The 11339-nt window shown below is 42.0% G+C and overlaps 1 protein-coding gene across 1 annotated transcript in view; it reads left to right on the top strand.

Annotated features, from left to right (window-relative positions):
• Positions 1-7381: 7381 nt before the first annotated feature.
• TIMCC (TIM double twin CX3C motif chaperone) overlaps positions 7382-11339 on the top strand; it is a 34808-nt gene continuing 30850 nt past the window's right edge. The window contains exon 1 of the mRNA XM_085636226.1: positions 7382-7572. Within this exon, the coding sequence (XP_085492352.1) occupies positions 7480-7572 (93 nt within the window). The 5' untranslated portion in view covers positions 7382-7479. The remainder of the gene's footprint in view (positions 7573-11339) is intronic.

Here is an 11339-nt window from a genome sequence, read left to right as displayed (position 1 = left end):
TCTCATGTGCAAGTCTGTCTGTTGAAATCGCAGATACTCGAGGTGCTTCTCAGAGACGCTCTTCAGCCTGTTGCGTCATAGGGCGGGTTTGCCAGCACATAAATCTCTTCTGGCCAATAATGTCAATCAGTTTAATAAGCAAGGTGTCCTGTCAGTAGTTCTGCCAACTTTGTCTAACAGTTCAAGGCCCTGTAAAACAAGCACGGCATCCAGGAAGTAGTGTGTCCAATAATAGTATTGGGTGGTGGTTTGGCTGCTAAAGTTAATAATCTGTGCTATAACAAATAGCAATTCCACGAAAAACCACTATTCCCTTCAAAGGCAATGGTGTTTGGCTGCTTCTTAACTGCTAATAAAACTGGCACAAAATAACAAACATAACACAAAGCAATTGCGTTGAAGTATTCAATATCTGTTTAGAGTGTTTCGTAAATCAACAAGTAGGTTGAGGATGTCCAAATGAAATGAAGAAAAGAAAATGCAGCCACATTTCCCCCCCAAAATAAATAATGCAGGAAAGCAAGGGAACCAAATGCTTAGCTGTTCCTGAACACTGGAAGGCGATGTTGCTCGTAAAAACCAGAAACAAATCAAAAGCCACTTGACAGAAGAACCTCTTCTGATGAAAACACTCAATGAGAATGGGTGCTGCAACAAAAAACAAGCATTTGCAATGCAATACGTCTTGCATTTTTTAAGAGTTAGAGCTATTGGCGCTGCAATGTAAATGTTTTTAAATTAAGACCATTACAGCTTATTGAAAAGTTTAAATATGCAAAACAAAATCCGTCCTTTAGGAGGGCGGGTTGTTTTTGCTCCTGTGATCCTTTGCCAATGAAGTCATGAATTAAGCACAGGGTGTGCGGTCTGGCACTGAGCTTTTTTAAACAAACACTTGTGAAACTGGAACCGTGAGGTAGACATGCACTTTCCTGAAACTGCAGCCGTGATTTATAAATGTATTAACCTACAGACGGACGAGGAGGCGATAAGAAGACCCTCGTGCATAAAGCGTATGGGTGTGGCTGTGTAAGCACTGATCTCACTTTTTAGGTCTCGTCTGACCCAGCGCATGCGCTGGTCTGGTGAGACTTATTGAGAGGGCTCCAAAAAGTGCTACCAGGCCAGCCTAGAGCTACAGTGCATGTGCGCACGCCGCAGTTTACCGCGATTACTTTAATTTTCGCGGCCGCGATCACTTTCACTTCCGCTTAGCATAGCCAATAGGTCTCGCTTTTAGGACCTTAGAAGTATTTAGTTATGCAACTGTTGCACTTATAAGGACCCAAAGGCGAGACCTATTGGCTATGCCAATGCTTGTTGGAGTGGCTGCAGATGTTAGAGTACAGGGGGTGGTGGGCAGGCGCGGGGCTGGAGCAAAGTCCATACCCTATAGCGTGCGCACGAGTGCTGCGCGGTGTAATACAAAGGCCCGCACCCGCGCATTAAATGCGGGACAGTGTGTGATATCGTTGCTACAGAAACTTGTTCACCATGCATTTGCTGAATCTGCAGGTGATACCGATCAGTTTTGTGCACATTATTTTAAACACTCGAACCGATCCTTTATTTCATATAAATGTCGCACGTGAATCATCATTTCCAAAAGTTAAGGCGTGCAGGTGCTTGAAGATAAAGCAAATAATTTAAAACTCTTAACAAGCATGTTGCGCTACGGCCTGCTGTAAAGCCGGGTGAGAGTGTTTTTAAAGAGAAAGCTGGAACTGCACAGCCAGATCTCAAATGCATTGAACTGTCTTGAAATCTGATCATTTCCATACAAGTTATCTGTGCAGCTCCTGTTATCGGCCTCACACTTGACAAGTCTAACCAAATTATTTATACATACAGATTTACTTACCTTTGCAACACAAGGAGTAGCATCTCAGAAGGATCAAGCTTTGTAGTTGTGACGCGCATGGGGGCATTTTGCAACGTAGGTTCGTTCCACTGCGAACGATTGCAGTGTGGCAGAAATGCCACCAACTGTTTCCTCAATTTGGGATATCAAGGATCACACTTCACGTCATGTGCCACTCATTGGGTGCAGTTCATGTCTTAGAGGAGCCCCATTGTAATGATAATTGCATTTATATAGCGCTTACTACCCCTTACGAGGCGTTGAATCGCTTTTTCAGGGAGTAGCACGCTACTCCGGAACCCAAAAGGTATTGGTGGTGAATTAGTATAGGGAAATATGAAATTAATTTGAGCGGTGGACATGGCATAGCCCCCAGTCTAATCCTGCCTCGATGGCCCCCTTTGTTTTAATAGAGCTGGATACCGGGAATCATCAAAAGGTCTGAGCCTCCAGTACAGGGTTTGGACTGACCCTGAAAACATATTTTCTAAAAAGAGACACTAGAAGGTCACAATTTGATCTGATGGTAAACTTATGCACTGGAGCTTCATAACAACCACACTGGGGGTGTCACAGGCACAATGTTTATGCCATCAAGGCAGAATATTGTGTGCTAAGAACAGGGCAAGCAGCCCCCTGGGGTATCAAGGAGTAAAAAATTAGCTAGCATTCGCACCAAGAATTTTCAATTCTATTAAGGACACGGAGGCGAAGATTATGCTTTCTCTTTCATTTACTGCAAACAAACAGCAGCCAATAAGATAATTTATAACATTTATATACACAACATTCCCAGAATACTTAGTGTGAAAGAACAATAACCATAGAGACTATCCCTATATAACAGTCCTTAAACCGGACACTTCCTCTTTCTTTGCCCAACGAGCAGAGTCCAAGACTATAATTATCAGTCCAAGAAAAAACAATAATGCATCCAGCTCCACGTAGAATGTTGAACCAACAGGAACTGTAGAACTTGAAACTAAAGATCGCAGAACCAACTTCTCTTACACAGGGATGTGTGCCATGTCAACTCTGTTTTGTTCTGCACCCAGACACTCAGCCTGCAAGGGCAGTGTGTGTGTGTCACGGTACAGGGCCTCTAAGGGTGGCACAATAAGTGCTGCAGCCCTGAGGGGCCTTCTCTGGTCACGAGGCCCTGGTTACCTAGTGTATCATTTACCAGGGGCTGACAGGTGGCCAGAGATGCCAATTGGGTTTAGGCTTCAACACAGTTTTAGGGAAGGAACATAGGCCCTGGGTACCTGATTGGCAGGAGCCCAGGGCACACTCAGTCAAAGTACATCAGCAATTCAGCAAAAAGTGGGGGCATAACATGCAAGAAAGATGGCACTTTCTCACAAGAAGTCATGCCCTGAGACAGGTTTAGGATTGCCACCTGGTTGTTGTTTTTTTAGCTGCATGAACAGTATTTGAATATTTCAGCTGGTACAAAAATTAGACGAATCACCAAAAGCTGAATGTTTTTCCTCTTATCAGTATATAATTAAAAAAGCAAACATAAGAAGAAAGCGCTCTAAAAACTGTAAAATGTGATTTCATTATCCAAGACATATTAACCCCTTGAGTGCCCCGCCCTTTCCACGCCCTGTGCCGGGCGTTTCATTAGCGGGCGGGGCTCATGACGAGATAGTCTCGTCATGGGCACAGCGCAACCGCGGCCCATGACGAGACCATCTCGTCATGGGCACTCAAAGGGTTAAAGTAAATAAAGACAGCAAAGCCATGTTAAAATGAATACTGATGATATAAAATCCTATGCAAGTATCAAGTCCGGGCCCTTGCAGAATCTTAAACAATGAACAAATGGTTTATTTTTTCTCTGGGAAAGGTGGAAACCCTGGACAGGTTATCGATTCACTCATGTGTGTCCTAATTAACAGCTTAGATTGCCTAGGTCAGGCTAGTGTGAGATACCATGAACTCTCTAATTTCTGTTGAAACACAACAGCTGTTTTTCACAACTACCGATGATTTGTTCCTTTACCTTTGTTGTTTTACGTTACTCCAGTCTTCACCATACTCGATTCCACCCATGGCAACTACCACTTTTAGGAATCCCCGACTTCCATACTAAACAAGCATTGGCATAGCCAATAGGTCTCGCTTTTGGGACTTTATAAGTGTTTAGCCATGCAACAGTTGATGTTGTTGCACCAAGGATATTGTGCTGCATAACTAAATACTTATAAGGTCCCAAAAGCGAGACCTATTGGCTATGCCAATGCTTGTTATACATAAAGGTCACCCCTAGGGTAGGCCCTGGACAGCCAAGAGGGCAGAGTGCAGTGTGTTTGTAGGTAGTAGGACCTTTACCATAAGACTACATTGCACACACTGTCAGGCATTTCTTATTTATATAACGAATCCTCGGATGTGTACAGGGGATGCTTCATGTAGTTATGTACAAAATCACACCCTACAGCAGTTTAAGATTAGTGCCAGGAGGAAGCGACCACAAGAAAGTCAAAAGACAGCCAGTCACTGCAATGCCATGTTTCCAGAATTCTGTCACAAAGCCGAATGCACACTTCAGTGCTTCTGACGTTTTATGCTACTTTACAAAAAGCTTATGGCTCATGCATCTCTGAGTCGTAGGGTTAAATTAAAGATAGATGTGTACCTCCATGCCAGTATGGAAAGGAACAAGGCATGGTTAAATAATTGTCTAGTGTCTGGAGAATAAAATACTTATGCTTTGCCCGTGCATCTTTAGTGCCTTATGAAAATGCAAATGAAGCCAATAATAGTTTATAAATGGGCCAAGCGAAGTGACAAGCAATGCATATGAACTGAAAAAAAATGATTGTTCCAATAATTTTTGATAAAGCTGCACAGCACTTTAGATTTTTTAATGATGATTTTACAATATTTATGCATCAGCTTGTGTTTTCTCTTTTTGGATACATATTCCTCCCCTTTATAATCTCCCTAGGGAGGGAATAATGGGTTGAAAGAAGCAGTGTGCTTTTTCACATTCAAAGCAGCCGCATATTATCTTTGCTTACAGGCAAGTGTCCAACAATGTGGATTCAAGAACCTTCTGATAAACTTTCTTTTCTTGAAGTGGCAGGATGTAATAATACATTGTAAACAAGTCGCTCGAGTCTGCTGCATTGCAGTCATGAATTTGTCGACTGAATGCCTGTGTTTAGCAAGAGCGTCACGTGACGCAGCGGATTAGATGAAAGCCCTTTGTACTCTATGTAAAATAAATATCTCCTGGCAACGAGCTGTGTAATATTAAGCACTACGGCAGTGTGAAAATACAGACAAAGTCGGGCTCTTAATTTTCACAGGATGGGTGGGTTAGACTTTGGATAAAATGATTCTCAGACGCAGGCGAAACATCAATATGGTCTATTGGGCGAGGTAGGCTTTGTTTAGATGTTAATCTTTGACATTGTGCGTACATATTCTCATTGGTAAAGTCTTTAAGACTGCTTTTGTTTCTGAAGCCTTGTTCTTCTGTAGGCGAGTCCAATCTTCAATGAAACAGGGATTTTTAATGACTAGTGGAACTTAAATTGCTCTTATGTGTTTTATAGATTTCCTGTCATCATGTTATTATTGCTGGTCCCAGGCAGAATTGCAGCACCACCTCGTCTTAAAGCACTTCCAATGGTTTCATTGACAGTTTTGTAACCAAAACCAGTCCCAGGGGAGCGTGTTATCCACCTCCCAAGAATATCGAGAGCTTGTTGAAAATGCATCAAAGAACAAACTCTCTTGCGGAGAAGGTCTGGAAAACACGTATCTGTCAAAAATAGAAAGAAAGCTGTAAACACACTTTGCACAGTTCATGCAGGGAATTGACGTGACGTTAGCTGAGTAAATACAAAGAGAAATGGCCTTGAGCTTAAGTGATCTGATAGATGGGTGAATATATCTACCTTTAAGGATTTTTCGGTAGCGAGTATCGGACCATTTAAAGCACTAGTAGAGGATAAAGTTTTGCATCGAAGAATAACAAGCATTGGCCGCGCGACTGTAAAAGTGACACAGCCACGCGGCCCGCGAAAGTGAAAGTGATCGCGATCAAAGACAGATGGCGGCTGCGCGCGTGCACGCTCGCGTAAAACCAAGCCTGTGGCAGCCCTTTGAAAACTCACACACTAAATTTCTCGCAGAGCAGCGCATGCGCTGGCTCAGCGAGACCTAAAAACGACATTGGAAAATAGAAAATAATACTTGAAACATATCACAACACTTTAACTGCATTAACAAATAATATTAATTGGATGTTGTATTGTATTGCAATCTTTATATAGCGCTTACTACCATTATGTGGGGTGCTGAAGTGCTTGCCTACGTTGGTAGCAAGCTAAACCATGCACTGTGTGTGGCTGGAAGTGGGTCCTTTGCTTTGGTCCTAGGTGGGAAGTGTTTCCATGTTGTGTACGGTGACCACCAAAGTGCAGTTATCGTGTTATGGGATGCGGCACTTAGCAGTGTGATGGATGAAGAAGTGTGAGGGAGAGGCACACAGTTTATGTTTTTCAGTAAGCTGCCAGCTTTGAGCACCTCTGCGGGTTCCTTATGGCATTCTGATTATCATAGTCTACTTAGCTGGCTACTTCAATAGGTTGTCCACACTGAGATATTTTGTTTAAAGTTTATGGTCCTGAGAAGGCATTGGTTGGAGGGAGAGATGGTGGGGAGATTTGCTAGAATGGACTTTGATAACATCATCCCATACATGATTGTCCGTACGAGATGTGTGAAGGTTCCGTTATTCTAATTGACCATAGACATTACTTTATCCCACTTAGCAGCAAGCACTGAGCTGAATATTTCATATACTTTAAAGAGTTCCTGTAAAATATATTTTCCGGGTTGACATTACGAACGAAAGGTTGGAGATGACCCTTACACCTACATGGTCTCCACGTTCGCGTCTGCTGTGATGTAGAAAACATGTATCCAGCATTCCACTCAAATACAAGTGTTACGCATATAGTCCAATATAAAATCAAAAAGCAGTACGGACGATTTGATATTTGTTATTGATCTAACTGAAAACAGAATGCATTGTTGCACATGGTTAATTGTATTGGGTTTCTAAAACGTTTGCTCTGTACCATTACGTTCAGTTATTCCAATAAAAAGTAGTAATCCGTTGAACATTCAGTTATCGAAGCATGCCAGTCCTCTTTCAGTGCCAAAGACCAAATAGGATTGTAGTGAGTTGCCCGTATTCGCCATCTTGGATTATGCATATTTCCCATTCAATGCAAAGAGAGTTAGAAAAAAAAATCATATATAATTATTTCACGGGCAGATGCCCTGAATATTTCATTTCTAGACTAAACGAAAATTATTTGTTTTCTGTTTCAATTATACAGTCATGTTTAATGAAATCGTCCAACTATTTGTAACATCATCTTCTCTACGAGACCTTATAGAACCTCAGATATTTATATTTTTTTGGTATTTACTTTAAAGTCTAAACTTGCATTTTTACTGGTGTGTTACTTGCGGGAAAAGCTCCGTTCCAATATGGCGCCTACAGATATCGTAGTGGTGTCTTTTCTGGTCTGCTGCTGTCCTTGGTAAGGGAATCTGTTGCAGTATCTTGAGCGTGGGACACTGAGAGCATGGCCGGTGTAGAGGAGCAGCAGCTTCGGCTGCAGAAGGCGGTGGATGCCATGGTGGAGGGGCTGGAAAGAGAGAACATTCGGGTTATGCAGGTAAGGGACGTGAAGACAACATTACGCCGCCTTGCTATATACGACCTATTAATAATATCCATTCCCCTCGCCCTTCGGATATTATGTGCCAGTCACCAAACAGGATACTCCTTCCCACAGGCAGCATTCTGCGTTATTCCACCCCCTAAAATGCCCATCTGTTTTCGTTTATGTCATCAAAGCGCAGTGCTAACCCGATCGAAGAGTGTTACGTGTAGCATATTAATTATTTCATTGCCTGGGATTTTTTAATCAAAAGATGGCAACGACTATGTTTGTTAATCTGGCGTGGACGCTGTCTTGCAGGAATGGATTGGAGGAGCGGGGGGGGGGGAGGGAGTATTGGGGGCAACAGAGTCATACATTTGCCAGGACCGGGGTTCCTCACGAATGGAGAGACCAACCCCAAACAAACAGGGGAAATATAAGCAACCAACCTACTGATTTAATTTATAGGTATGTTTTTGAGGTACAACATTCACAGGTCTTCTCCCACACGAGAATCCACAAGGATTTATTACTGTGCCGCCGACACAGTCACTAGCCTGAAGGGGCAAGGCATGCTACTTTTCTCCATGTGTAGTTATAACTTTCATACAGAGCAGCTACTAACAGTTTACATTTGTGTTGGGAGTGGTTGCACGATGCGATTCATTTACGGACCTACAGTTGGGAAATCCCCAACTAGCTGCCATCACTCTGATGAGATTGCAACAAATAGGTCGGTAACTGGAAGGTAATTGCTCTTTTAGAACCGTCTAGTATGACTTCAAGGTGACCCACACCAGTCGTGGTTTCATTCATCACAGACCTCGCGCTGAGACCTCCCAGTTAAAAGTCCCTGGTCTCATTTTAATGGAGGGGACCTAACTATGCTGCTTCTGTTAGTTAAGTGGAACAACCCTCAATTGAGTGTTTCCTTGTACACTGCTCTACTACAGTCAAAATGGGATTATGCTATCCCACCACACTGCTAGATGTGAATTACCACAAGTGTAACATGTCTCCTCTGCAGCCTCTACTGTATATTTTCGATAGTTAGAGCAAAACTTTGAAGGCAACGCCTAGATCAATGTGGAATCTGACAGTCGTATGGTTGTTGAAATTACATTAGTATTTGTAGAGCTTTTAAGTTTTATAAAATATATATTCTTGTGGTGTGAAAAATAATCCACTTATTGGATTTTATAAAATATGTTCTGCCTTTGTGCTGTAACAAAATCCGATTGTGCCTTTTGTGCCATTCATTGAGGTCACAAATGATGGCAGCATTTCCATTGATAATTGCCTCTTTGGCTATGACAGGGTTTGGATTCTAGCAAATCTCTGATTTTGCGACCTTCTATAAGTGAGCATACAGAATCTGGACGTAGACTGGAAGCAGTAGCTCCAGGGCTAGAATCCCGTGTCAGTCTGTGCACACCCACAAACGTACACAATTAAGAGTATTCACTATATCATCTCCAATTTCTTCCCACATTTGTAAATGTTAGAAATGTAATCCTGACCAGGGCAGAAGTAAAACTTTTACCAGGTAGGGAAAACAGAAGGTGTAGGAAAAGTGAATTTGCAATTACTTACCATATTTTCGCATAAGAAAATAAGTCTTATATTTATTTGTAAAAACGGAAATAAAAAAGGTTTACTAAGAGTACATTTTCGACACTCACTTATGTGAACTTTTGTGAATTCCTGAAAGTCGTAAATTCGTACCAATGCAAGGGAATATACCTGAGGGCAGTTCTTAATTTGTAAACAAATAAGTGCCGGGCCCGCCTAATAAGACCACCACAGTTTGCTCCACACACTGCCAATAACACAACGTACACAACTACTAACCATCACATTGCTACAAGTATGACAAGTCACACTGTTCGAGGCTGCCAAGCGTTAAGAATGGTTTGGGTGGCAGGTATTGCTTGTATTAAACTTGTAGTAATAACCGTTTTTCTACGCATATTTAAATGAGCAGCTGTCCCAAGTGCTTGTGCCGGCAATTAAGTGCCGTAGCCGAGCCCCTAAAAACACCGGCTCAAATTAAGCACTGCCTGAGGGTGTACTTTTGCAACTTTCTTTAAGAATAAAAGACTCTAATTTATTTTTATGTTGCCCATAGTGGTGGTCGTAATGGTTTTACACAGATAGATTCCCTACTATTAATCTTATCTTTTTTTATTTATTTATTTTTATTTAAATATTGGCATTCATCAAAAATGTTTTACTAAATCATACTCCTGAAATGGCATTTAAAGTTGTGCAATAGTTTAGTAAACATTTTTTGTCAGTTTGCATTGTTTTTATGTGTACATTTCATTTTGAAAGCAAACAATCACCAATCTTGCTTTCTTGTTTCTTCATATATTTGCATTCAATGAGTGAATATTCTGGTAGCTTAATAAATGGCCTCAAATTGTTACATTTTGCAAACGGGTACATGTTTTTGTCCTAGAATCACTACCACTATTGCAAGCTCAGCTTACAGCTCGCTGCATTTCATTTGAGCCCTCACCCTAGACATAAAGGTTTTTGCATTATTGAATGTTATATACACATTTGAACAAGTTACACATATAAATATAAACTTTGCCTTGGAGGCTGACAATCCTCTTTCACAGAACCTTACACAGATGCAATGTAGCTGGCTCCAGTGCCACAGCAGCAAGAAGACATCTTGCTTATTAGGAATTCTGACTAGCTAAATAATACATGCTTAATTGGTTCCTTCACCCATCTTGTTGGCAACATTCTTTTCCAGTACCAAAGGTCAAGACCTCTGAGGGATACATCTTGACAACCAACTTCCGTTCAAAACTTACGCTAGTTGGTTAACTCCATCATCTTTCTCTTGCATGTCTCCGAAAGATAATTCACTTCATTCTTCAAGCTCAAGTGGTAGGGGCCTTTCTTTATGAATTCTAGAGAGGACTATCCAGAATTGCTCTACCAAGGTGTAGCTGAAAAATTGTTTATACACCTGCAGCTAGCATAAGTGTTAGACTTGTAAAATAGTTGATCAGCCAGATCATGTTTTGGACGCTAGTGGAAGGAAAATGGCTTTTTTGCTGGTTTATCCCCACTTTTTGCCCTCATTTTGACAAATAGGTACCTGCGTAATGACTCTGAAGTGCCATGAGCATGTGCCCTGACCCTTAAAATGGTGCATGTTTAATTGGCGTGTCCCCAAGTTGCTTAGCCTAACTTACTTGTAAGCTCCTAGTATATGGTACCAGGGGTGCATGGGGCCTGTAAGTTAATGTCCCACAGGGACAGCAGCACTTGTAGTGCCACTCCAAGTGGGACTAGGTAAAATATGTCTCCCAGTCTCCCACTGAAGACTGGAAAGACAGTTTTAAACTACGAATTCAACTTTGCCATTTAAGGTAATGGCAATCCCAAACCTCCTTTTTAGGTCTCGCCTGACCCAGTGCATGCGCTGGTCTGGCGAGACTTATTGAGAGGGCTCCAAAAAGTGCTACCAGGCCAGCCTAGAGCTACAGTGCATGTGCGCGAGCGCGCGCGCCGCGCTTTACCGCGATTAATTTCGGTTTCACGGCCGCTTTGATGTTTGATCGTGATCGCGATCACTTTCACTTTCGCGGCCGCTTTGCATAGCCAATAGGTCTCGCTTTTGGGACCTTATAAGTATTTAGTTATGCAACTGTTGCATGGCTAAACACTTATAAGGTCCCAAAGGCGAGACCTATTGGCTATGCCAATGCTTGTTTAATATATATTAACTCCTAAGGTGGGCCTAACAAGCCCCAAGG

This window comes from Triturus cristatus, chromosome 11 (assembly GCF_964204655.1).
Source record: "Triturus cristatus chromosome 11, aTriCri1.1, whole genome shotgun sequence".
In the NCBI taxonomy this organism is placed as follows: domain Eukaryota; kingdom Metazoa; phylum Chordata; class Amphibia; order Caudata; family Salamandridae; genus Triturus; species Triturus cristatus.
The sequence above is the reverse complement of the archived record's forward strand: the minus strand, read 5'-3'. Positions and strand labels throughout refer to the sequence as shown.